General features: G+C 47.3%; 1 protein-coding gene across 2 annotated transcripts in view; it reads left to right on the top strand.

Moving 5' to 3' along the window:
- The window catches only part of MDGA2 (MAM domain containing glycosylphosphatidylinositol anchor 2), a 351,915-nt gene that overhangs the window by 206,770 nt on the left and 117,673 nt on the right, over positions 1 to 27,472 (top strand). For both annotated transcript variants that reach the window (XM_054161626.1, XM_054161625.1), the window contains exon 6: positions 14,084 to 14,353. In XM_054161626.1, coding sequence (XP_054017601.1) covers positions 14,084 to 14,353 — 270 coding nt within the window. The remainder of the gene's footprint in view (positions 1 to 14,083; positions 14,354 to 27,472) is intronic.

Below are 27,472 nucleotides of genomic sequence, written 5' to 3'. Positions count from 1 at the left end.
CTCTGGAGATCTTTGGGTCCAACCCCCCTGCCAGAGGAGGACCATAGAATCTAATGCAGGTTGCACAGGAACACATCCAGACAGGCCTTGAAAATCTGCAGAGGAGATTGGAACAGACTCCCCACTGAGGCTGTGGAGTCTGTTCCAGTGCTCTGCATCCTTTACAGTAAAGAAGTTCTTCCAGGCCCCTCAGCATCTTTGGAGCCTCTGCTGGACTCTCTCCAGCAGCTCCTTGAGAAAAACCCAAAGTGGATGTTGTAAGATCTTGGGAGCATGTGACCATCCATATGCCAAAGTCCAAGGTGACAATTAGCAGTACTATTGTAGAGCAGCAGGTAGAGACACTTGTTGAGCACAGGCTCACTTTGTATCTAAAGAGGACTATTACTCTGCAAATTTATGATCTAAATAGATGAGAAGTTTGCAGGGAAGCAGAAGCCCTGTGAAGTGACTCACCTGCTGGCAGATTGCTGGTGAGTGGCAGGAACAGAAATAGAAGTCAAAAATGTGAGGAAGGAACAGCAAAGGGACTCATTTTTGCGGTTCTCATTTGTTTTTAGCAGACTGTGTCCCTCTAAAAGCAGTGCACAGATGTTAATTTGGGCGAGTTAATGCAAGCAGGGATTGTAAAGCCAAGTGCAGCTGCTCTGCAGCAAAGTCAAGGAGTTATTCTGACAAAGAGGAGGAGCCCTGCTTAAGTCACAGCATCCCAGCGTGGTGGGGGTTTGAAGGAACCTCTGGAGATCATTCACTCTAGCCAACCCTCTGGCTAAAGCAGGGTCACCCACAGCAACTTGCTCAGGATCACAATGGCCAACTGTGTTTGGAAACTCTCCAGGGCAGACTCCACAACCTCTCTGGCCTGCTCCAGGCCTCCAGTATCTTCACGTCAAAGAATTTTCTCCTTGTCTTCAGATACAATCTGCAGGATTCCAGTTTGTGCCCACTGTCCCTTGTCCTGTCTCTGGTCACCACTGACAAGAGACTGGCCTCATCCTCTTGTCACCCACAGGTCCTTTAGCTTTTGCAGAGCACTGAGAAGATTCCCTTCAGGCTGCTCTTCTCCAGGCTCAACAGCCCCAGGTCTCTCAGCCTTTCCTCCTCACAGGGATGCTGCAGGCCCCTCAACATCTTTGTAGCCTGCCTTGGACTCTCCCCAGTAGTTCCTTGTCTGTCTTGAACTGCAGAGCCCAGAACTGGACCCAGGAGTCCAGCTGTGTCCTCAGTAGGGCAGAGTAGAAGGGAGTGAACCTCCCTTGACCAGCTGGCCACACTCTTCTCCATGTGCCCCAGGAGACCACTGGCCATCCTGGCAACAATAGCACATCGTTGGCTCAGTATGTCCATGCTGTACCCCAAATTAAATCTTCTGAGATACCAAATTGAGAGTGGGGGGTCAATACAGGGGTCTTAATAGGCTGTAAAAAACCCAAATCCTGTCCCTGGAGAGGAGCAACCAACCCATCTACCACAGCATTTTGGGGCCAACTGGCCAGAAATCGGCTTTGCATAAAGGGATCTGAGTTGCCCTGCAGACAAGCTGAAGATGAGCCAGAAGTGTGCTCATACCAAAAAGGCCAACAGCAAGCAGGGCTGCAGCCAGCAGATCTAGGGAAGTGATCATTCCCCTGTCTGCTCTTGTGGACACCATCAGACTCATCTGTCCGGTTTGGTGCTTCCTAGAGCAAGGAAGACATGGATGGATTGGAGATGATTGGAGATTGGAGACCACAATGATGGTCTGGAGCAAGAGCAGGTGACACATGAGAGGAAGTTGAAGGAGCTGGGTTTGCTTACTCTATTCTATTCTATTCTATTCTATTCTATTCTATTCTATTCTATTCTATTCTATTCTATTCTACTCTGGGGAAGACACTCAGGCCTGAGCAACTACATCTAATCAGAAGTGCTTCAAGCAGGGCTCTGACCAGAGGCCTCCAGAGATCCATTCTGATGGAAATCACTCTACAATGCTGTGATGAAAAGCAAGGACATTCAAATGCAAGAGTGTGGTGGAAGCTCTTGTTTGAATACAGTATCATCTCCTCTCCCTAGCATGTAAGAACTGAGGAAGGTCCTGAGGACCTATCAGCCTGCCTTAGCCTTGTCCCTGCATTGATTGGGAGGTGCTCCATTGGATGGTGCTTCGCAGGAACAAAGCAGCCTCCTTTAGAAATGCAGGGATTGTGCTGTTCCAAGCACGATTCTACTCTCTGTCAACTCTGAATTATTGACAGATGATATTAAAATCTGTCACCAGTTTGCATGTGAGTCACCATTTCATCTTCAGAGCTGGGAAAAGTCACTTGAGCTACAGATAACTCTGGATCATGCTTCTGAATGCCCGGCTCTAATAATAACCTGAATGGATGCTTTTAAGAGTCTTCACTCTTTCAAAGTGCCAGAGAAAGGAATCTTTACCCAGAAACCCAGAGAAAATCTGGGCTGCTTCTAAATTTCTTCTAATATGATGGAGTAAGAGGAACTAAAACTTTTATCTTGATCTGTAGAGCATTTTTTTGTGGCACAGATTAGTTTGAAAACGTGCCTTAGTCTGTATATTAGTAGCTTGGTCAGGTTACTTAGCTCAGGTGACTGTCCATACATGATACTGAGATCAATAGGAGATCAACAGATGATCAACAGGACCACTGTGACATAGAGATGATGAGAATCACAGGTCAAAAATCAAGGTGCAGGGGTTTTTGACCGGCTTTGGGGTGGTTGTACTGGTTTGAGCTGGAGGAGAACTGATTCTGGTCAGGGCTGTGAGTTCCCAGCTCAGTCTCTCCTCAGTGATGCCCTTTCTGAAGTTCAGGGCAGGTTTGCACAGCCAGGGGCTGCTTCTAGCAGGGAGAAGCTGATGGGGAGGGTTCCTGCAAAGGGATGAGCTGCAGAAGGTCTCTGCCTGAGACTTGTTCCTCTGCACACTGAGGGCACAGCCACAGATTGTGCTCCACCTTGGGGAGCAGGAAAGCAGAGATGGCACCTGTGGGGAGGAGTGGCCAGGACAAGTGACCCTCAACTGCCCAGCAAGGGATTGCATCCCTTGGATAGCATCTTCAGGAGCAAGCTGAGGAATCAGCAGGGTCAAGCCCCTTCTCTGGCAGGTGTCCCAGGAGGACTCCGTCCCTTCTGCCTTCCATCCTGATCCCTGTGTTCCTGAATCCAGCTCCTGAATCCAGCTCCTAATCTGGCTCCCATCTCCTCCTGAGTCCCATCTGAGTCTTGCCCAGTGCCTATCCCCAGCATCAGTGGTGCCAATGCTGCTGTCATTGCCATGAGGGATTGGGTTGCCTCTTGGTTTGTGTCTCATTGCCTCTATTCCATGGAATTGTTCTTCTTTCCTCTCAGATGGTTGAGTTTCTTTCCTACCCAATCAGTGCCTCTCACTTCTTCCCTGTGTTTTCCCTTCTGGAAGGCAAAGGGCTTCATGGAGATCCTCTGGCACTCTACTGGTGTCCAGCTCAGGCCTGACCCTTAACAATGGTTGAAATTTTCTGAAATTAATATAAACCTACATCTACAACCCTGCATCTAAATATAGTGATGGAAGGTCGGGTTGCATGATTGGGTTAAGCTGATCTAACACCTCTCTGCTGTTAAAGGCGGGATCCTGCCTTCCTTTCAAACCCCTCCTGATAAAACCTCCACAGAATGAATAGTTCCTACAGTGTGGGAGCTGTGAGCTATTGTAGTCATCTCCAGAGCGTAACCAGTGAGGAAGTGCTGTGAATAGCAAACGTCTCCTCCTCCCTTCCTCTCTGTTGGAGCTCTCAATGCCACATCTGTGCGTGAACGGCAGCACGAGCAAAGCGCGAGTCATCAAAGTGCTGCTGCTGGATGAAAAGCAGCCAGGCAAAGCAGGAATAAAGAGATGAGTCACCAAAGCTGCATGCAGCCCTCATTGGTTGAAAAATAGAGGAATTCAGGAAAAAAAGTGTTGAAGGAGGGGGAAAATTAAAAAAAAAAAAAAAAAGATCAAGCTGTTGAGTTGGTGCTCCAAGCCCGCCTCGTGAAAGCGTGGAATCTTGGGATCATAGACTCATACAATGGTTTGGGTTGGAAGGGACCTTCAACATCATCTAGTTCCAACCCCACTGGCATGGGCCGGGACTCCTTCCACTAGACCAGCTTGCTCAAGGCCCCATCCACCCTGACCTTGAACACCTCTCAGGTGGGGACATCCACAACCTCCCCTGGTGTGACCGTTTGAGGCTGTGCCTTTAAGGAAGGGGCACTCTGGCTAAATGTTTATAAATATTCTGTATTCTAAATGAATTTCATTGGTGAATTATTGGGGGAGTGAGATCTTGAGACCCAGAGTGGCTGGAACTTTTGTTTAGTTTCCTTCCTTCGCTCTCCCTTCTAGCTGGACTGCTTCTGGGCTTCTGGCCAAATAACAGAGAAGAGATACTAACCCCCCTGTACCTAGGCCTCTGTCTGCCTTGCTAACTCCCTTTTTTCTCTTCTCTACCCTCTTTGGGGAAGAAGGGAGGTAGGGGGGTGAAGGGGGCACAGGGAGAAGCCCCCTCTGTTGGGGGTCTGGTTTCTGATTGTGTTTCTTTGCTGTATATTTCTGTATATATTGTAAAGTTCTGTATATTTGTGTACATAAATTCCCTGCTGAGCATTGCTTTGTAACTACAGCATCCCCTTCGCTTTTACCGGCTGGGCTAGTTTGTGGGGTTTTTTTCCTTACTTCTTCTTAGTGGGGGAGGGAAAGCTGGGCCTTTCCTTTCAACCCACCACACCTGGTCAACCTGTTTCAGTGTGTTACCGCTATCACTGTAAAGAATTTGTTCCTAGTCTCCAGTCTCGACCTCTGCTCTTTCAGCTTCAACCTTTCCCTCCCATCCTAGCACTACAAGTCACACAGATGTGAACAAATAAAGACCAAGGCCAGCTGAAAATGGACCTTGTCAAATATAATCATGGAATCATAGAGTGCACTGCATTGGAAGGAACCTTTAGAGGTCATCTAGTCCAACCTCCCTGCAGTAAGCAAGGGCATCCCTGATTACATGAGCTTACTCAGAGCCTCATCAAGCCTGACACTGAATGTCTCCAGGGATGGGGCTTCCACTACCTTCCCAGACAACCTGTTCCAGTGTTCCACCACCTTCATATATTGCAAAGAACTTTTTCCTAATGTCCAGCCTAAATCTCCTGTGCTCTAGTTTCAGATCTGATTGCTATTTCTTCCTTTTAACTCCCCTCTCTGCCTCCCCTGCTACCTCATCATTTCCCATTCTTGACAAAATGGTCTTATACTTTACTCAATTTTAAGCCACTTTATTTTGTTGGCAAGCTCAGGGGAAACTAAAAAAATAGGAGATTTTTTTAATCCCTGACATGGTAGCAGGTTCAAATGCAGCAGTGACTGCTGGTACATCATGGAATCACAGAATGGTTTGGGCTGGAAGGGACCTCGCAAGGTCATCTAGCCCAACCCCCCTGCAGTCAACAGGGACATCTGCAACTAGAGCAAGTTGCTCAGAGCCCCAGACAACCTGACCTGGGATGATTCCAGGAAAGAGGCATCTCCCATGTCTTTGGGAAACACAGGGGGCTAGCATCAAAAAATTTCTTCCCTCTTTCCAGCATGAATCTCTCTCTTTTAGTTTGAACTGAATGAGCCTTGAGCAACCTGGTCTAATGGAAGATGCCTCTGCCCATGGCACGGGGGGTTGGAACTAGATGATCTTTGAAGTCCCTTCCAACCCACACCATTCTAGAATTCTATGGAATAAGTAGAGAAATGATGCTCCCAGCCCAGCAGGCACCTCAAGTATTCTCTTGCTTTCTGCTATGACTCGAAAGGGATTATTCATAATGTGTAGTTAGGAGGACACCCACTGTCCCTGCCCATGGCAGGGCGGTTGGAACTAGATGATCCTTGTGGTCCCTTCCAGCCCTGACTGATACTATGATACTATGGTAAGAAATCATGGCTGGAAGTGAAATGGATGGCTAGAAACTCACACACAAGTATATATGAAACTATAATTCAATTACTTTCAATTCCTTCAGCTCCTCATATGAAATAATTCACAAAACCAGAGGAATTAAGATACTTTGATTTTTATTCATCATAGACAAGCGAGTTGTCAAGGACATGACTTTCTGCCTCTACTTTGATACTGCTATTAAAGTATTAGTTTTCTTCTGCATTTCCACTAATCCCTAAAGCCAGTTGTGACATTTTCTCCATTCCATAGACTCAGCCTAAATACAAACATTGGTCTCAGTGTAAGAATTATACACATTGGCATCAATTTTTTTCTGTAGGCTACATCTGTGGTCGATACCTTCTTCCTCCTAGTGAAGTATCTTGGTTAGACTTGATGATCTCAAAGTTGGGCTTTTTTTTCCAATTAAAATGATTCTATTATTCTGTAATTCTTGTTGGTACCCACAAAATCCTCAAATCCCAACATGTCAGGGTTGTAATGAACTTCTGGAGATTATCTTGTCCACCTCTCCTGCTAAAGCAGGGGCACCCACAGTAGCTTGCCCAGGATCACAGTGTCCAGGTGGCTTTGGAGCCTCCTCAGAGAAGGAGACTCCACAGCATCTCTGGGCAGCCTGCTCCAGGGCTCCAGCACCCTCACACCAAACAAGTTTCTCCTCCTCATCAGGTGGAACCTCCTGGGATCCACTTTGTGCCTTTTGGCCTACGTCCTGGTGCTGGGCACCACTGAGGAGAGTCGTGACAATCTGGACAGGGAAGAAGAGGCTTGGCCCTGGGGATCCCTCAGCTTGCTCCTGAAGATGCCTTCCATGGAATGCAATCCTGTGTTGGGTAGTTGAGGATCACTTCTCCTGACTTCTCCTCCCTGCAGGTGTCACCTCTGTCCTCCTGCCTGCCCCCCCATCCCCACAGGTGGGGTGCAAACTGTGGCAGTGTCATTGGTGTGCAAAGGAGCAAATGTCAGGCAGAGCCTTTCTGCATCCCAGCTATTGTCAGGAGCTCTCCCCATCAGCTTCTTCCTCCTAGAAGCAGCCTCACTGAGCAGAGACTGAGGTGGGAAGTCACAGCACTCACCAGGACCAGTTTTGGGCTAGGTCAGACCAGGAGAACAATACTGTTATTTGAATAAGAGTTAGATCTTTTTGAAAGATGTAGATCTTTTGGAGAAGACTTTATCTTTACTTTCTTCTGACTGTTCTTCTGTGATTTCCTGTTGTCTTGTGGTGGTTTAGGCTGGGTGCTGGCCTGGATGCCACTGCACAGACCACACCTGGGAGGTCCCAAAAGGGTCCAGCCCACTGGGTGGTCACAGGAAACCAGATATTTCACCCATAATTCTCTGCTCCTCTATAAAATATCAGCACGGGGTCCCTGCTTCCTCTTTTGTCCCCCTGCTGCTGCCTAGGTAAATTGGCGTGAATTGCCTCCCTTGGGCCTGCCCAGGCCCAAGGCTGGGTTGGAGGGGAAGGAAGAGGGTTGGGTGTACCCCCAGGTGGGGATGGGATGTTCTTGGGTATTGCTCTCTACAACTACCTGAAGGGAGGTTGTAGACTGACAGAGGTTGGTCTCTTCTTCCAGGCAGCCAGCACCAGAACAAGAGGACACAGTCTCAGGCTGCACCAGGGGAGGTTTAGGCTGGATGTTAGGAAGAAGTTCTTCACAGAAAGAGTGATTGGCCATTGGAATGGGCTGCCCGGGGAGGTGGTGGAGTCACCATCACTGGAGGTGTTCAGGAGGAGACTTGATGGGGTGCTTGATGCCATAGTTTAGTTGATTAGGTGGGTTGGATTGGTTGATAGGTTGGACGTGATGATCTTGAAGGTCTCTTCCAACCTGGTCTATTCTATTCTATTCTATTCTATTCTATTCTATTCTATTCTATTCTATTCTATTCTATTCTATCCTATCCTATCCTATCCTATCCTATCCTATCCTATCCTATCCTATCCTATCCTATCCTCATGTTCTGGGATCTCTCTCTTTTGTCACGGTGCTTGTGGTTCTCTGTAAAACTTTCATTGTTGATTTTTTGGTGTTTTTTGTTTGTTTGTTTTTTTTTTCATTTAAACTTTCCACCACTTTTGCAATCCGTTTGTCTGAGTCGTTATTTTTGCCCATGGTGGGAGAATTGGTCTCCCAAACCACGACATATCTAAACAAATCTCAAAGCCAGAGCTGCTGGGACTGCCTGCTGAGTCGCCTTGCTGGGCTTCAATCCTGCTAGATACAAGGGGTGCATAAACATAGGCATTGTCCTTTTGGATGAGATCTCTTGGCTGTCCTTAACAAGCCCCAGCAGGAGACATCTCAGAAGACTGCTGTAGACAGATATGTGATAGTCTGCCCTCCCGTTGCAGAGCAAGATGCATTTTATGCCCTGAAGCGTGAGTTTTAATAATCCTTCGACAATATTTTGATATCATCATCAACTATTCTAATTGCTTTGGATCATCTTGTCATCTTTATAAATGCCTACTCCATTTTTTAATCATGCTGGTCCAAAAAAACCCAACCAGCCTGGTGATGAATTGCACAGCTTGAATTTACACCCCATGTGGCGCTCAGTCACAGAAGTTTTGCAAGTAAAATAAACAAGCCAAATCCCTTTTTGTTTGTGAGAAGATCAAGCCAAACTTTCATGTTTCTGAAAGTGCAACCATCTAAGAGTGCTTATGCAAACTGAGAAAATTGGCCTCAAGCACCACCAGGGGAGGTTTAGGTTGAACATGAGGAACAATTCCTTCCCCGAAAGGCTTGGAAGAAAAAAAGCCTGGAAGAATTTCCCAGGGCAGTGGTAGAGCCCCTGTTCCTGGAGGGGTTTCAAAGGCATGTAGATACCCATGCTCTTTAATATCTTTATTGATGGTCTGGATGAGGGCATTGAGTCCATCATCAGTAAATTTGCAGATGACACTAAGCTGGGGGCAGGAGTTGATCTGCTGGAGGGTAGAGAGGCTTTGCAGAGGGACCTCAACAGGCTGGACAGATGGGCAGCGTCCAAGGGCATGAGATATAACACATCCAAGTGCCGGGTTCTGCACATTGGCCACAACCCCATGCAGTGCTACAGGCTGGGGTCAGAGTGGCTGGAGAGTGGCCAGGCAGAAAAGGACCTGGGGGTACTGGTTGATGAACATGAGCCTGCAGTGTGCCCAGGCAGCCAAGAGGGCCAATGGCATCCTGGCCTGCATCAGGAATAGTGTGGCCAGCAGGAGCAGGGAGGTCATTCTGCCCCTGTACACTGCACTGGTTAGGCCGCACCTCGACTCCTGTGTCCAGTTCTGGGCCCCTCAGTTTAGGAAAGATGTTGACTTGCTGGAAGGTGTCCAGAGAAGGGCAACAAAGCTGGGGAGGGGTTTGGAACACAAGCCCTATGAGGAGAGGCTGAGGGAGCTGGGTTTGCTTAGCCTGGAGAAGAGGAGACTCAGAGGAGACCTTATTGCTCTCCACAACTACCTGAAGGGAGTTTGTAGCCAGGTGGAGGTTGGTCTCTTCTCCCAGGCAACCAGCACCAGAACAAGAGGACACAGTCTCAAGCTGCTCCAGGGAAGGTTTAGGCTAGATGTTAGGAAGAAATTCTACACAGAGAGAGTGATTGGCCATTGGAATGGGCTGCCCAGGGAGGTGGTGGAGTCACCATCACTGGAGGTGTTTAGGAGGAGAATTGATAGGATGCTTGGTTGCATGGTTTAGTTGTTTAGGTGGTGTTGGATGATGGGTTGGATGCGATGATCTTGAAGGTCTTTTCCAACCTGGGTATTCTATTCTATTCTATTCTATTCTATTCTATTCTATTCTATTCTATTCTATTTTTTGCTAGATGTGGTGCTGAGGGACATGATTTAGTGGTGAGCTGGCAGTGCTGGATTAACCTGATGATCTTGAAGGTCTCTTCTAATCTAAAGTGTTCTATGATTCTGTAATTAACCCAAGTAAATTATTACATGCCTTCCATCAGGTGACTAAATTTGTGTTTTAGCTCCATTATTTTTCACATCTAGGTCAATGTTGACATGGAGAAGACAATGCAGATTCATGTTTGCCACATGAGCAGATCAGTGTTGACTACAACCAAGAAGAGTTCAATGTTGACTGCATTGAGATGCTGAGAGGCCTGGAGCATCTCTGTGAGGAGGAAAGACTGAGAGACCTGGGGCTGTTGAGCCTGGAGAAGAGCAGCCTGACAGGGCATCTTCTCAATGCTCAGAAAGAGCTAAAGGACCTGTCAGGGGAAAGAGGATGGGGCCAGACTCCTTTCAGTGGTGACCAGTGACAGAACAAGGGGTAACAAATACAAACTGGAACCCAGAAGATTCCACCTGAAGATGAGGAGAAACTTTTTTGGTGTAAGGCTGCTGGAGCCCTGGAGCAGGCTGCTCAGAGAAGTTATGGAGTCTCCTCCTCTGGAGAGATTCCAAACCCACCTGGACATTTATATCCTGGGCAACCTCTCCAGAGGCTCCTTCTAACACCCACTGTGCTGAGATTCTGTGATAAAGCTGGAAATAAGAAGTTCCATGTTATTGATACATTGTGATACAGTGCAGATTACATGTAGGGACTGAAGCAGAGTTACTCACTGAGTATTGTAGTGACTCGTTGTTGTGGATTCATATTCTCTTCATAACAGATTTTTGACCCTTTATGTACATTTTAAATTAGATATTAGGAAAAAAATTCCTCAATGAAAGAGTGGCCAGGGGCTGAAACAGGCTGCCCAGGGAGGCAGTAGCATCACCATCCCTGAAGGTGTTCCAGAAATGTGTGGACATGGCACTTCGTGACATGGTTTAATGGCCATGGTGGTGTTGGGTTGGTGGGTGGACTCAATGATCTTAGAGGTATTTTCCAGCTTTAATGGTTTTATGGTTTTGCTGAGGGCAGATCTCATTGCTCACTACAACTACCTCAAAGAAGGTTGGAGTGAGGTGGGAGTCGATCTCTTCTCACCTGCAACAAGTGACAGTACAAGAGGAACCGGCCTCAAGATGTGCCAAGGAGGGAAGTTCAATTTCTTTGCTGAAAGAGTGGTCAGGCATTGGAAGAGGCTCCCTATGGAGGTGGTGGAGTTTGCTTCCTCCCTGAAGGTGTTTAAATGACGGGTGGATGTGGTGCTGAGGGATGTGGTTTGGTGGAAGTGGCTTGGCAGTAACGGTGGGATTTTGAGCTGTAGGTGAGTGGATGGACTTGATCTCAAAGGTGTCTTCCAACCTGCTTAGTCCTATGATCCTGTGGTTCTAGGATGTCTTTTGAATTCCTGAATATTCTTATTCTTTATTTCAGCTCAGGCATTTCAGGGTTGTAGATGAGAGCATTGGTGAATATTTGTGGGGTTTTTTGTAGGATGGGTTGTAGTGAAGTGAGATGTGTGGTGTAAGCAAAGAGAAACTGCTGTATGCCAGCCATAATTTTCATGTACTCACTGTTGTGAGCCCTGTGATGTCTCACAGCCTTTTATCACATCAGCTGCTCTCCCTGTCTCTCTACCTGATGGATGGCAAAGGGCCTGCTTTCATCTGGAGGATGATGAGGCCATTATGGTAAACAGCACCACCAGCTTGGGTTGGTGTTGTCAGAGCTTTCATCTTTTTTCTTCCAAGTTTTGAAGCATTATTTGTGGCTCTCCTGTTTGCTGTCTCCTGGCTTGATGTCTGGTGGGAATAGGGAGCAGCTCTTTGTCAAGGCTGTTCACAGAATCACAGACTTGTGGGGGTTGGAAGGGACCTGTGAAGATCTTCCAGTCCAATCTCTCTGCTAAAGCAGGGTCACTGTGTCCAGGAGGGTTTCAAATCTCTCCGGAGAAGGAGAGTCCACATACTCTCTGGGAAGTCTGTTCCAGGGCTCTAGCATGCTCACAACAATAAGTTTCTCCTCACATTTAGATGAAACCTCCTGTACTCCAGTTTGTGCCCACTGATCCTCATTATGCCACTGGCACCACTGAAAATAGTCTGGCCCCATGCTCTTGCCCTTCACCCTCCCCTTTAGCTCTTGCTGAGCATTGAGAAGATTCCCTCAGGCTCCTCCTCTCCAGGCTCAACTGCCCAAATTCTCTCAGCCTTTTCTCCTCACAGAGATGTTCCAGGCCCCTCAGCATCTTTGCAGTCTCCACTGGACCCTCTCCAGTGTTCTCTGTCTCTCTTGAACCAGAGAGCCCAGAACTGGACCCAGTACTCCAGATATGGCCTCACTAGGACAGAGTAGAGGGGGAGGAGAACCTCTCTCACCTTGCTGGCCACATGATGCTTCTTCTACCCCTGGAGACCATTGGCCTTCCTGGTCTTGAGGGCACATTACTGACTGGCTCATGGTGAACTTGTCCACCAGAAAAAATCATGAAACTCAGGAAGGAGGGAGAAAAGAGGGTCCAGCTGAATGATTTTTACGTGGTGTTGATGAACCCCGAAGATCTGGAGCTCATTTGTAGCTGTACATCAGGCACCTGGATTCCTTTTTTTGCCAGCTTCACCAAAGCAAAATCTACTTAAGCATGAAAGATGATATAAAGCCCAGGTCATAATCCCAAATCAGGGTCCACCATCTGATGAATGCATCAGCTGATGAAAGAATATGGGGTTGGAGAACATGATTCTGACACACGTTGTGTTGACTTGTTTTCTGCCTGTGTTTTTAACTGTACACCAAACTTCTTCACCTTTAAGTTGCTTAGATGAATCCAGGAATTTTTGTTGGGAAGTATCTACAGGATCTCAAGCCAGGAGGAGCTGCAAGAGGCAGCTTTACTTGTAAACCTCAGCTCTCCTGCTCTCCAATATTTTCCTGGCTGAAGGTTCCCTGTTCTCTCCGTGGTAGGACAGGTATAAGCATCTGGCTGGAATCTTGTTTCTCTCTTTGAAAGCAGATGTTGTCCCAAAGGAGATGATTCTTCCTGCTTCAACAGACCCAACTCACAATCCACAAATCAGACTGGAATTTAAGAGGAAATTCTTTACAGTGAGGGTGGTGAGACACTGGAACAGGTTGTCCAGGGAGGTTGTGGGTGCCCTCTCCCTTGAGATATTCAAGACCAGATTGCATGAGTCATTGAGCGACCTGGTGTAGTTGAAGATGTCCCTGTCCATGGCAGGGGGGGGTGGAACTGGATGATCTTGAAGTCCCCTGCCACCCAAAACATTATGTGAAATTAATTTCAGTTGGCAGCCAAGTCCCAAAGAGTTCACAGAAGAAGCAAGTGGATTAAGAGGGCTGCTTTTTCTGGGTAGGGTCTGACATGATGAATTGCAGATACTTCCCATGCCAAATCAGAATTGTGGAATCATAGAATATCTTCAGTTGGAAGGGACCTTAAAGATCATCTGCTTCAACTCCCCCTGCCCCAGGCAGGGACACTTCCCACTAGGACAGGCTGCTCAAAGCCTCATCCAACCTGGTCTTAAACACTTTCCAGGAATGATGCATCTACAGCTTCTCTGGGCACCCAGTTCCAGTGTCTCACTAGTAATTCCTTTCTTCAAGGGCTTCAGGTCCAGTGTACTCACACCTGTCTCATACATGAGACATTTCTTCACAAGCACAGTTCCAGTGTTGTCCATCTGCAGCTTGCCAGATGATGATGATGAGTGAGCAGGGGCAGAAATAAGGAATCAGGGGGAGCATCAGGATGGCAAACACCATTCTCAAAGGGCACACAGTCATTTGAAGAGCCCTGAGGCCGATGTGACTTGCTATGGCCTGAAATAGTGCAGGGGGAGGTCGGAGTGAGGTGGGTGTTGGTCTCTTCTCTCCATTATCAGGTGATAGAATGAAAGAAAATGGCCTAAAATTGTGCCAGGGGAGGTTTAGGTTGGATATTAGGAAAAAAATTAATTCTTTCCTAAAAGAATGTTCAGGCTTTGAAACAGGCTGCCAAGGGAGATGGAGTCACCATCCCTGGAGGTGTTCAAGGAATGTGTGGACATGGCACCTGGGGACATGGAACCGTGGCCATGGTGGTGTTGGGTTGATGGTTGGACTCCATGATCTTAGGGTTTTTTTCCAGCAAAAAACAATTCTATGATTCTGTGATCTCAGGTGGCTTGAGTGTGCTTGTCAAGCCTGAGGAGCAGACATAGCCTCACTAAAACTTCCTTTTCCTCTGGTATTTTGCAGCATCTCCTTCAATTAAGCTTCTAGTGGATGACCCAATCGTGGTGAACCCTGGAGAAGCTATCACTTTAGTCTGTGTGACCACAGGAGGGGAGCCAGCCCCCAGCCTGACGTGGGTGAGGTCTGCTGGTGTCCTGCCTGAGAAGACAGTGCTGAATGGAGGCACTTTAACGATTCCAGCCATCACGTCAGAAGATGCAGGGACCTACAGCTGCATCGCCAACAACAATGTTGGAAATCCTGCAAAAAAGTCCACCAACATCATTGTGAGAGGTAAGCTCAGCTGGAAAACTCTTGATCTTTATCTTGGAAGGTGAATTGAATCCTGAACTGATTGCAATGTTCCAGTGGTGGTGTCCTAAGAGTTTAAATGGGCATTTCTAATAACAGGCCCTTCACCCCATGAAGGACCTTGAGGTGCTGGAGCAGATCCAGAGAAGGGTAATGAAGCTGGCAAAGACTCTGGAGAACAGGTCTGGCGAGGAGCTGCTAAGGGAACTGGGGTTGTTTAGCCTGGAGAAAAGGAGCCTGAGAAGAGGCCTGTGTCTCTCCAGCTCCTGGAAAGGAGGTTGAAGCGAGGTGGGGTTTCTCTCTTCTTGTAGCTATCAGGTGGTAGCATGAGAGGAAACTGCCTCAAGCTGTGCTCTGGGACACTTTGGGTTGGACATTAGGAAAAATGTTTTCACCAAAAGAGTTGTCAAAGCCTGGATCAAGCTGTGTAGGACAGTGGTGGAGTCCTTATCCCTGGATGGACTGAATAGCTGTGGAGATGTGTTGCTGAGGGACATGGACTAGTGGTGACCTCGTAGTCCTGGGTTAACATCTGCACTTGATGAACTAAAGGTCTTTTCCAACCAAAACAATTCTACAGCACCACTGCGGCAGCCCCTGGTTGTCCAAGCAGGCAGCCACAGGCAGAATGTTCTGTAACCTCCATCCCTGCAAGTTTTGAAGCCCTCCTTGGGCTCAAACCCTTTAGATGAAACACAGCTGACACAGTGCCTCTTTGCATTCTGGAAATGCCGCACCTCTCCCGTCCAAAGAGGACAAAAATTGTCACCAAAGGAGACCATGTCCTCTGGCCCTCACTTGTGCCAATCACCTGCACATTCTTTCTTGGCATCTGAAGTTCCTGGAGATGCCATTAGCTACTGGAACTGTTTATTCCTGCTCATTAGCTGAGTATGGTATTGAAATTAAGGGTTCTGTCCATGATGTGAATCTGCTGCCATCAGGTGACTGCTCCCTGGGTAGGACCTTTAGATTAGGACCTGTGCTTTAATGACACTAAATAGCAGGATAACAGCTGGGGGTGCTGGTGGACAAGAAGTTCACAATGAGCCAGCAATGCATCCTTGTGGCCAAGAAGGCCAGTGGTCTCCTGGAGCGCATGAAGAAGAGTGTGGCCAACAGGTTGAGGGAGTTTCTCCTCCACCTCTGCTCTGTCTTGGTGAGGCCACATCTGGAGTACCGGATCCAGTTCTGGGGTCCCAACTACTGGAGAGAGTCCAGTGGAGGCTGCAAATGTGCTGAAGGACCTGGAATACCTTTCCAAGGAGGAAAGGCTGGGAGATTTGGGGTTGTTGAGTCTGGAGAAGAGCAGCCTTAGTGGATATTTCTGAATGCTCAACAAAAGCTAAAGAACTTGTTGAGGGCAAGAAGATGGGGCCAGACTCTTGTCAGTGCTGCCCAGTGACAGGACAAGGGGTACTGGACACCAGCTGGAACAGAGGAGGTTCCCCTTGGTGCCATGGTTTAGTCATGAGGTCTGTGGTGACAGGTTGGACTTGATGATCTTTGAGGTCTCTTCCAACCTTGGTGATTCTGTGTGAAGACAAGGAGAAACTTGTTTGTTGTGAGGGTGCTGGAGCCCTGGAGCAGGCTGCCCAGAGAGGTTGTGGAGTCTCCTTCTCTGGAGAGATTCCAACCCCCCCCTTGGGCATTGTGAGCCTGGCCAAGCTGCTGTGGGTGCCCCTGCTTTAGCAGGAGAGGTTTGGACTGGATGATCTCTATGGGTCACTTCCAACCCCGACAATGCTGTGATTCTGAGAGGAGCTCTCCCCAGTTGTTTGTGGCTCTCTGGATACCCCCAGGGCCACGGCCAGTTGGTTGGGAGAACTTCGATTGGCCAAGGAGCACTGTCAGACTGAATTAATCTACCTGAACCAAAGACTTCATCTGAAACAAATTTTCTCTAATCCATGAATGGTGGTGAAACAGAAACTCCCACGCTATAGGAGCTCTGAATAATGGGATGTGATTAATCATCCTCAGGAGAAACTGCAGGATGGGGAGCCAGTGGTGTGAATATTTTATGAGAGCCATAACCCTTGTTCATTTCTTATTGCTCAACACATCATGCATTTCAGGAAGCCAAGGAATGAGAAGTTATTTCTGTTTCTGGGATCATGAAGTGAGTGTTGCATCATAGTATCACAGTATCAGTCAGAGTTGGAAGGGGCCACAAGGATCATCTAGTTCCAACCCCCCTGCCATGGGCAGGGACACCCCACACTAGATCAGGCTGGCCAGAGCCTCATCCAGCCTGGTCTTAAACACCTCCAGGGATGGGGCCTCAATAACCTCCCTGGACAACCCATTCCAGGGCTTCACCACTCTCATGGGGAAGAACTTCCTCCTCACCTCCAGCCTAGTTCCTATCACTACCTGATATCCTGAGAAGTCCCTCCCCAGCCTTCTTGTAGGCCCCCTTCAGATACTGGAAAGCCACAATTAGGTTCCCTCGGAGCCTTCTCTTCTCCAGACTGAACAGCCCCAACTCCTTCAGTCTGTCCTCATAGGAGAGGTGCTCCAGCCCTCTGATTATCCTCATGGCCCTTCTCTGGACACGTTCCAGCACCTCCATATCCCTCTTATAATAGGGGCTCCAGAACTGGAGGCAGTACTCCAGGTGGGGTCTCACCAGAGCAGAGTAGAGGGGGAGAATCGCCTCCCTTGCCCTGCTGGCCACACTTCTCTTGATGCAGCCCAGGATCTGATTGGCTTTCTGGGCTGCAAGTGCACATTGAGAGCTCATGTTGAGCTTCTCATCCACCAGCACCTCCAAGTCTCTTTCCTCAGGGCTGCTTTCCAGCCAGCCACTGCCCAGCCTGGATTTGTGCCTGGGATTGCCTCGACCCAGATGCAGGAGCCTGCACTTGGTCTTGTTGAACCTCATGAGGTTGGCTTGTGCCCACCTCTCCAGCTCTTTCAGCCTAGGACCTCATCAGGAGATGGCCATAGATTCAGCTGTAATGTTGTATTTCCATCTGCATTTTTGATGGTTGGTTTAGGGGTTTTGTTGTCAAGAGGCAGAAGATGTTAGAGGAACCTGCTGTGATTTACAGTTGTGAAGGGTAGATATGAGTGAAGCACGTGCTCAGAGCAAGCAAAACGGAGAGTAAAGGCTTTGTGTGAAAAGAAATCTCAGTATTGTTATTATGGAATCATACAATTATTTTGGCTGAAATGATCATTGAGTCCAACCATCAACTTGAGACCATCGTGGCCATTTAACCGTGTCCCAGAGTGCCATGTCCATACATTTCTTGAACACCTCCAGGGATGGTGACTCTACCACCTCCCTGGGCAACCTATTCAAAATGAGCTAGGAGACAGCACTGGTCAGCCCTGAGGGAAAAAACAAATCCCAAACTCCCTGAAGGTCCAAATTTCATGAGTCACAGAATAATAATAACAATAACGTGCCCTCACGTGGTTATTTATAGAAGACCATGCCCATGAGATGCCTAGGAGCTGAACATGGTGAAATATCATTAAAACATTTGAGGAGACATTTTTCTTCTTTCCTCTCTGCTGTGTGACCCTGTTAATTCTGAGAGTCACAGAACCCCAGAACAGAAGAAATTGGAAGGGACAGAGGCACCCATAGCAGGTTGCCCAGGATCACGGTGTCCAGGTGGCTTTGGAATCTCTCCAGAGAAAGAGACTCTACAATCTCTCTGGGCAGCCTGCTCCAGGGCTCCAGGAACCTCAAGTTTCTCCCATCTTCAGGGGGAACCTCCTGGGTTCCAGTTTGTGCCCGCTGCTCTTTCTTCTGTCCCTGGGCACCACTGACATTAGTCGGGCCCCACCCTCTTGCCCCCCACAGGTCCTTTAAATCTTGTTGAGCATTGAGAAGATCCCCTCTGGGGCTGATCTTCTCCAGACTTAACAGCCCCAAGTCTCTCAGCCTTTCTTCCTCACAGAGATGATCCAGGCCCCTCAGCAGCTTTGAAACCTCCACTCAACTCTCTCCAGTACTTAGTTCCCTGTCCTTCTTGAACCTGGGAGACCAGAACTGGACCCAGCCCTCCAGATGTGACCTCACTATGGCAATGTAGAGTGGGAGAACTTCCCTTGACCTGCTAGCCACATTCTTCTTCATACACTTCAGGAGACCATTGGCCTTCTTGGCCACAAGGGCACAGTCTTGACTCAGGGGGAACTTGTTGTCCACCAGCACTTCCAAAACCTTATCCATGGAGCTTCTTTCTAGCCGTCTAACCCCTCACCTGTACTGTTGCAGGGGGTTATTCCTCCCCCATAACCAGGAAGAAGACATAACATGAGGGAATGTCAGCTCCCTTCGAGCCCCAATGCCCTGTTACCTGCTGTGATGGACACCTTAATTTTTCTGTTGAAGGGCAGGAATCATCCTGTAGAATGAAATCTTGGCTGATTTATCTTTATTTAAAATGATGCTGAATTTAGGATAAAAAATAAGGGAGACATTCACATCGGACTTCTTTTGGTTAACATCTTCTTTTCCTCCAGCTCATTGCTTCTCTCAATTCTGGTTTTTTTTTTTTTCCTTGGTTGGGTTTTTTATTTTTATATCAGCATTTTCACACAGCAGCTGAGGAGCAGAGAGTATTGACTTGAAATAGCAGCTGAGCCCTGCAAAGGAAGCGTTTAGTGAATGGAGTTCACATCTTCTGGAAGGGGGACTAGCAATCCCAGGATTAGACAATAATCCCCTAATCTTAGCCAGAAAGGAATGGACAGTTGTCACAAAGCTTCGTCAGGGCTCAGATGAAATTTGTTCCCTCAAACAATTCACTAGATTTTCGTTGTGACTCTGTCTCAACCTGGCGCTGTTTGGATGTTCCTCACTTCATGGTGGCCACCTTCGCTTCAGCAGCTCTTGATATTTTCTTTTAAGCATTTTCTTCCCTGTGTGGTTGTGAGAAGAAATGTTCTGAGGAGCAGCTGAGGGAACTGGGGTTGTTTAGTCTGGAGAAAAGGAGTCTGAGAAGAGACCTCTATTCTCCTTCTCCAGGCTGAATAACCCCAACTCTCTCAGCCTGACCTCACAGGAGAGGGCTTCCAGCCCTCCCATCATTGCTGTGGCCTCCTCTGGCCCCACTCCAACAGGTCCACATCTCTCCTGGTCTGTGGACTCCAGAGCTGGCCCCAGCACTGCAGGTTTCTGCCGTCACCATGTGCTGCTGAAGGAGTTATGAGATGGAAGCTGTCACCAATGGTCTCAGCACCTTGCTTTCCACTTCTTAGCAAGCAGGATTTATCCAGAAACCTCCTAATATACACAAGCATTTAAACCTCAATGATTCAGTCATTGGAATAGGCTGCCCAGGGAGGTGTTCAAGAGGGGACTGGATGTGGCACTTGGTGCCATGGTTTAGTCATGAGGTCTGTGGTGACAGGTTGGACTTGATCTTTGAGGTCTCTTCCAACCTTGGTGATTCTGTGATGGTGGAGGCACCATCCCTGGAGGTGTTTAAAAATTGCTTGGATGTATTGCTGGATATGGCAGTGGCTTAGCAGGAGTGATGGGGTTGTGAGCTCTAGATGAGCAGTTGGATGTGATGCTCTCAAAGGTTTCTTCCAGCCTCAACAGTTCTATGATTTTATGATCTTTAAGATCTTTGCCAACTCAAACTATTCTATGATTCTATGTTCTTTGTTTTTCTCTGCTGTTAGTTCATTTCCTCCTCTTCCAGAAAGCATTGGCACAGAAGGAGATGTTTGGTATTAAAATAAATAGCAGACTAAAGCTTGCATTTCTTCAAGGAACCCATTTAGTCATCACCATCTTTGGATTCATTTCTTAACATTTTAGGTTTTTTTTCTTCTTGGCCTGTACAGTTTAAAAGGAAGTGAAAATCCTTCCAACAAAAGTTGGGTGCTTGCTCATTGACTTGGCTGAACACAGATACTTTGCAAAACAACATACACTGATTATGTAAGGAGGCATCAGAAGAAACTTCTTGAGACCTTCCCATAATGTGGAGAGAGAGGAGAAGGGGGATGAAAACACAGGTCCTTCTAGTCATGCAGATAAACCCAACATTGCAGACTTGGAATGCTGGAGCTGGCCAGCATCTCCAATCACCACTCCCACCATCATCTCACTCCCAGCATCTGAACATGAGGAGCAAATTCTTGACTTTGAGGGGGGCAGAGCCCTGCAGAAGGCTGCCCTGAGATTATTCTGCTCTGGAGCGTTTCCAAACCCACCTGACATTGTGATCCTGGGCAAGCTGCTGTGGGTGACTGTTTTAGCATGGGGGCTGGATGATCTCCAGAGGTCCCTTCCAGCCTCCAGTTGTGGTTCTGTGATTCTTCCAACCTGAAGATCTCTTGGCCTTTGCTGTTGAGGTTATTTTACTCCTTTAAAATTCTCTCTTCAATGTGTATTTGGAGAGCATTAGAGAAATGGTAATATTGGCCTTCTAATCCCTAGGGTGGAAGATGAAAGCGTAGTAATCATAATAGCACACAGATTTTGGGTGACAATTGGAAATGTCAAAAAGAAGCAGGAATCAAGATAATCATATGTCTGCAGCTTCTGGAAAATTACACATTTTCAGCATGACTCAAACTCAGTACTTAGAGTTATGAGAGAACAAATACTCGAAAGACACTGGAAAAGGGAAAATGAAAATAAAAGATGTCTGTAGCTATCATTATAGGGTATGAGCTGGTCAGGCTGGAGAGTTGGGTGGGGAGGAACCTCATGAAGTTCAACGAGGGAAAAGTGTAGAGTCCTGCAGCTAGGGAGAAATAGCCCCTGTGCTGGTACAGGAGAAGGGCTGACCCACTGAGAAGAACCTACGAGGGCTGGCGGACAAGTTTACCTTAAGCAAGCAACATGCCTTCATGGCCAAGAAGGCAAATGGTCTTCTAGGGATGCATGAAGAACAGAGCGGCTAGCAGGTCAAGGGAGAATCATAGAATTGTTAGGATTGGAAGGAACCTCAAGGATCATCTAGTTCTAACCCCCTGCCATGGGCAGGGACACCTCACACTAGATCAGGTTGCTCACAGCCACATCCAGCCTAGCCTTGAAAACCTCCAGGGATGAGACTTCTACCACCTCCCTGAGCAACCTGTGCCAGTGTCTCACCACCCTCATGGTGAAGAATTTCTTTCTAATATCCAATCTCTGGTTTTGCTCCATCCCTCCCAGTCCTATCACTCCCTGACACCCTATAAAGTCCCTCCCCAGCTTTCTGTTAGCCCCCTTAAGATACTGGAAGGCCACAATAAGGTCTCCTCAGAACCTTCTCTTCTCCAGACTGACGTTCTCCTCCCTCACTACTCTGCCTTACTGAGGACATGGATAGAGTACTGTGTGCAGTTTTTGGTTCCCCATTTCAAGAGAGACAGGGAACTACTAGACAGAGTCCAGTGAAGGTTGCAAAGATGCGGAGGAACCTGGAGCATTTCTGTGAGGAGGGAAAGATGAGACACCTGGGGCTGTTGAGCCTGGAGAAGAGCAGCCCCAGAGAGGATCTTCTCAGTGCTTAGCAAGACCTATAGGACCTGTGGAGGACAAGAGGATGGGGCCAGACTCTTGTCAGTGGTGCCCAGTGACAGGAGAAGGGTTACTGGACACGAGCTGGAACAGAAGAGGTGAAGAGGTTCCCCCAGAAGATGAGGAGAAACTTTTTTTTTTTGTGAAGGTGCTGGAGCCCTGGAGCAGGCTGCCCAGAGAGGTTGTGAAGTCTCCTTCTCTGGAGAGAGTCCAAACGCACAGGGACATTGGGAATGTAGGCTAGAAAAGTTGATCTTCCAGCACATCCAGCATGGTGCTACAGCTGTAAGCTCCCAGTGTGCTATCCTAAAAGTTTACAGCTCTGAGAATGAATGTGTAAAAAAGTTGAGGTTCTGAATTTAAGAAGTCCATTTATTTTTATTATCTGCAATAGCAGACCCAGACATATGTGCTCTCTGTCACGCTGGAGTGTTTCATGGATGAGTTCTTAAAATGGCTCCATATAAAAATGGAGATGGTTTCCTGTCCCTTCATTAGGACTGCCCAGCATTTTAGTGGGGAGACATTTTATTTTTATGGAAGTTTGCTGCTCTGCAAAACATCAGGTGGTGGCTATTTGGCACCACATACCTATGAAGTTCACAGAATCACAGACTATAGTATGATGGAATGGACCTCTGGGGATCATCTAGCCAACCCTCCTGTTCAAGCAGGGGCACCCACAGCAGCTTGCCCAGGATCACAATGATCAGGTGGCTTTGGAATCTCTGCAGAGAAGGAGACTCCACAACCTCTCCAGGCAGCCTGCTCCAGGGCTCCAGCACACCAAACAAGTTTCTCCTCATCCTCAGATGGAACCTCCTGGGTTCCAGTTTGTTCCTGTTGGCCTTTTGAAGAGTCTGACCCCATCCTCCTGGCCCCCACAGATGCTTTAGCTCTTGCAGAGCACTGAGGACATCCCCTCTCAGACTTCTTTTCGTCAGGCTCAACAGCCCTAGCTCTCTCAAACTTTCCTCCTCACAGAGATACTCCAGGCACCTCTGCATCTTCATAGCCTCCCTTGGACTCTCTCCAGTACATCCCCCTCTCTATGGAACTGGGGAGCCCAGAACTGGACTCTGGACTCCAGCTATGTCCTCATGAGACAGAGTGGAGGGGGAAGGAGAACCTCCCTTGATCTGCTGGCTGGCCACACTCTTCTTGATGAACCCAAGATCTATCAGAATGGATTTCAAGAGGTAGTTTTCATTTGATCTTTCTGCTTCTAGCCTTTGCCTGGGCTGCTTCAGGGACAAGGAAAAAATTCCTTGTTACTCTTGGGTGGCTATAACTATTAGCTATTAATGCATTAGATATTTTTTTTATTGCCAGGAATGTGATGTTGGAGTTTAATATTGTATTAGTTCTTGGTGGCCTAACATGAAATGAGGTTTGTGTAGTCTTAACATTATTCTCTCTACAACTTCCTGAAAGAAGGTTGGAGCCAGGTGGTGGGAGTTCTCTTCTCCCAGAGAAGTGACACCTCAAGAGTAAATGGCCTCAAGTTGCACCAGGGAACGTTTAGGTTGCTCATGAGGAACAAGTTCTTCCCTGAAAGGGTTTTTATGGCCTGGCCCAGGCTGCCCAGGCAGCGGTGGAGTCCCCATCCCTGGAGGGGTTTCACAGCTGTGGAAATGTGGTGCTGAGGGACATGGTTTAGTGGTGACCTGGCAGTGCTGGGTTAAAGGTTGGACTGGATGATCTTCCAGGTCTCTTCCATTGTGCTTCTCCACAATGATGCTTCCCCCCAGGTCACACCATCACCTGTACGGATGGAGGGGGTTCTTCCTTCCCACATGCAGGACCCTACACTTACTTTTGAACATTTAGGCAGCATGACTTTGTCACAGTTATCTTGCAGAGTCCCTCTGTAAGTGCTGTATTTAAGCAATTTAAATGTTGAGGTTGGTCACTGGTGGTGCAATCTCTCTAAAAGCTCTGTGAATGTTTCTGTAGTGATGCTGTTTGTTAAAGTTCTCCTTATGACCCAAGCAACTGCACCTTGTCTGAGTACTCTGCAGGCGTGTTTGCTGCTAGCAAGAGTTCTCTGATGTGAAGACATCAAATAGGGTTTTGTGTTGCTAAGGCAGGTGAAGCTGGCACTGTGCAGAGCTTCTGTGTGATGTTATTTGATGTTAGGCTGGCTTTTTAATTCTGATCAAAATGTGCAGACCTCCTTGCAGAGCAGGAAAGTTTTCATATCTGCAGTGGAGCAAGCAGATCTGGACTGACACAGTTGAGCTGTAAGGGTAAGAAAACTTCCCTGCTCCAGGAGATGTCACAAAAATGGTTTGGTACAGTCCTGGTCTGAGCTATCCCAGAACTGGTTCTGGTCAGTGCTGTAAATTCCCATCTCAGTCTCTGCTCAGTGAAGCATTTTCTGAAGGTCAGGGCAGGTTTGCACAGCTAGAGGCTGCTTCTAGCAGAGAGAAGCTGATGGGGAAAGATCCTGCCAAGGGCTGGGCTGCAGAAAGCCTCTGCCTGAGACTTGCTCCTCTGCACACCAAGGGCACTGCCACTACTATCCCAGAAGGATTCTGTCCTTAGTGCCTTCTATGCTGATCCCTGTGCTCCTGAATCCAGTTCCAGAATCCGGTTCCTGAATCCAGTGCCCATCTGCTGCTGAGTTTAGTCTGGGACTTGCCCAGTGCCTGCCCCCAACATCATTGGTGCCAGTACTGCTGACATTGCCATCAAGGGTTGAGTTGGCTTTTGGTTTGTGCCTCTTTGTCTCTATTCCATGGAATTGTTCTTTCCATTCCAGATGGCTGAGTTTTCTCTTCCAAGCCATGTTCACTGCAGAACCAAGTGGTGTTGAAAAAAATGTTCAGGCTGTGAACATGATCTTCTGTTTGTTACTGAATTTCTCCATGCATCACAGAATAACAGAATGGTTTGGGTTGGAAGGGACCTTAATGATTATCTAGCACCAACCCCCGTGTGTGGACACACATGGTTGTGTGTCCATGGCAGTTCTGGGTGTGACAGAAAACTGTCTTTCATCAGAATGAAGCACAGAATCACAGAATCACCAAGGTTGGAAGAGACCTCAAAGATCATCAAGTCCAACCTGTCACCACAGACCTCATGACTAAACCATGGCACCAAGTGCCACATCCAATCCCCTCTTGAACACCTCCAGGGATGGTGATTATCTCCAGGACACTTTGGAGTAGGCTTCCCTTTGTTTGGGATTGATGTGCAGATGGCAAGGATGTCACAATCCAGATAACCTTTCATTATGGAGAGGTAGTACCTACAAACTTTCATCCACTGAGTGTGGTTTTCCTCTTTGCTTGAGAACTGGGCCAGAAGAAGGTAACATGGAGTTATTTTCTTATTTTCATTTTTAAGGGTTTTGGGTTGGTTTTGGTGTTGTTTTGTGGGGATTTTTTTGGTTGACAAAAGCAACTTTTGCAGTGTTTCTTAGCCCCAAAATAATGTTCAAAACCACATTTTGATGTAACAAAGTTAAATTTAACAGATCACCCTGTGGTATTTGCCAGTGAGAAAGATATTTTGGACAGTTGTTAAATTATCTGTGCTCAACTTAGCTCTTTGATAAGATAGTTTGAGGCAATATCCTGTAGAATATTGAAGACAAGGCAACTTTGCTCCCCACAGCCACAATAAAAAGAGACTTTATATTTCTTTAGATCTCATGATAGGGGCTTTCTTTTTCTTCTCTTGATTTGATAGACTTAGGCATGTTAATGAAGAAACATCACAGAGGGATTTCCATGCATCTTTCTATAGTGGGAATGAATTAAAGAATGGAATCATAGAATGGTTTGGACTGGAAAAGACATTAAGGATCATCTAGTTGCAACCCCCTCGTTGTGGGTAGGAGACCTTCCACTAGACCAGGTTGCTCAAGGCCTCATCCAACCTGGCCTTGAACACTTCCAGGGATGAAGCATCCACAACTTCCCTGGGCAACCTGTTCCAGTGTCTCACCACCCTCACTCTAAAGAATTTCTTCCTAATCTCCAATCTAAATCTCCCCTCTTCCATCACAAAACCATTTTCCCTCATCCTAGCACTACAAGCCATTGCCAAAAGTCCCTCCCCATTTTTTTTGTAACACCCTTCAGGTGCTGGAAAGCCACTACAAAGTTTCCCCAGAGCCTTCTCTTCTCCAGAATGAAGAGACCCTACTCCCTCATCCCAAATAATAAAAATTACTTTTTATTTATTACAGAAATACATTTATGCTGGGCAAAGTGCAACAAAGGTGTTGAGTGTCTGGAGCACATGTTTTGTGAGAAGCAGCTGAGGGAACTGGGATTGTTCAGCCTGGAGAAAAGGAAGAAGGGGGGAGACCTTCTGGCTATCTACAGCTCCCTGAAAGGAGGGTGGGACCAAGTGAGGGTTGGTCTCCCCTGCCATGGAACAAGTGACAGGACAAAAGGAGATGGCCCCAAGTTGCACCAGGGGAGGTTTAGGTTGGATGTGAGGAAGAATTTCTTCCCCAAAAGCATTGTCAAGGACTCTAACAGGCTGCCCAGGGCAGTGGTGAAGTCCTCATCCCTGAAGGGGTGTCAAAGCTGTAGAGATGTGGTGCTGAGGGCCACGGCTTAATGGTGACCTGGCATCACTGGGGTAACAGTTGGACTTGATCGTCTTAAAAGCCTTTTCCAACCAAACTGATTCTGAAGTTAGTGGCATATGGCCTAGAGCTTGAGATCCTGTGCACTGAATCTTGGCTTGCAGACGCTACTGTAACATCAGCCACAAGAAAGGACAGATGAAAGCTATTGTCAGTTCTCCTTTAGACTTTGTTGTTCCTTTATGGGAATGAGGAACTGCTGAAAAGGCCTTTGTCAGCCCTCAAAGCAGAGGAGAAGAATTCAGAAGTAAAAATAATTTATTGAGGTTATCAGCAACTAATTCTGGTTGAAACGTGCTGCTCATTGTGCCTTCAGAGTTGTTTGGGGTTTGGGGTTTTTTTTCTTTCCCTTTCTCTGTTTGCCTGTCTGAACACGATTTGCATAATGCACTTGCTGGGTTTTGTGTGTGTAAGCATTGTCTGCTCTCCCATTCTCCAAGGGAGAGGAAAAAAAAAGAAAAGAGTTGAGCTCATGTTTCAAAGTTCCTTGCTGTGGCAGCTTCCAGTTGTCACATGAGGCGTGATTCATCCTCTGGAATCAAAGTGAACGTTGGAGAATGAGCTGAAGATCTTAGAAGGGAATGAGAGATGCTCAAGAAAGACAAGAGGATTTTTGTGCAAAATCGTGATGAAAGTCAAAAGCTTTGCTTAAATAGATGAATTAATAACAAATTCTTTAGAATACAACCAAAATGTGGACTCTTGACTACACAAACTAGAGAGTAGCACCCAGAAAAGGAAAAAAGAAAGGCACTTTTCATGTCATTCCTGAGTAGCACAACAAATGCAACCACTTTATATTCTCTGGTTGAAAGGGTTGGCTCAACAGAAGAACCCTGGTAACCAGCACCAGAACAAGAGGACACAGTCTCAAGCTGCACCAGGGGAAGTTCAGACTGGATTTTAGGTGGAAATTCTACACAGAGAGAGTGATTGGCCATTGGAATGGGCTGCCCGGGGAGGTGGTGGAGTCACCATCATTGGAGGTGTTCAGGAGGAGACT

The sequence above is a fragment of the Dryobates pubescens genome, chromosome 5, assembly GCF_014839835.1.
Source record: "Dryobates pubescens isolate bDryPub1 chromosome 5, bDryPub1.pri, whole genome shotgun sequence".
In the NCBI taxonomy this organism is placed as follows: Eukaryota; Metazoa; Chordata; class Aves; order Piciformes; family Picidae; genus Dryobates; species Dryobates pubescens.
The sequence above is the reverse complement of the archived record's forward strand: the minus strand, read 5'-3'. Positions and strand labels throughout refer to the sequence as shown.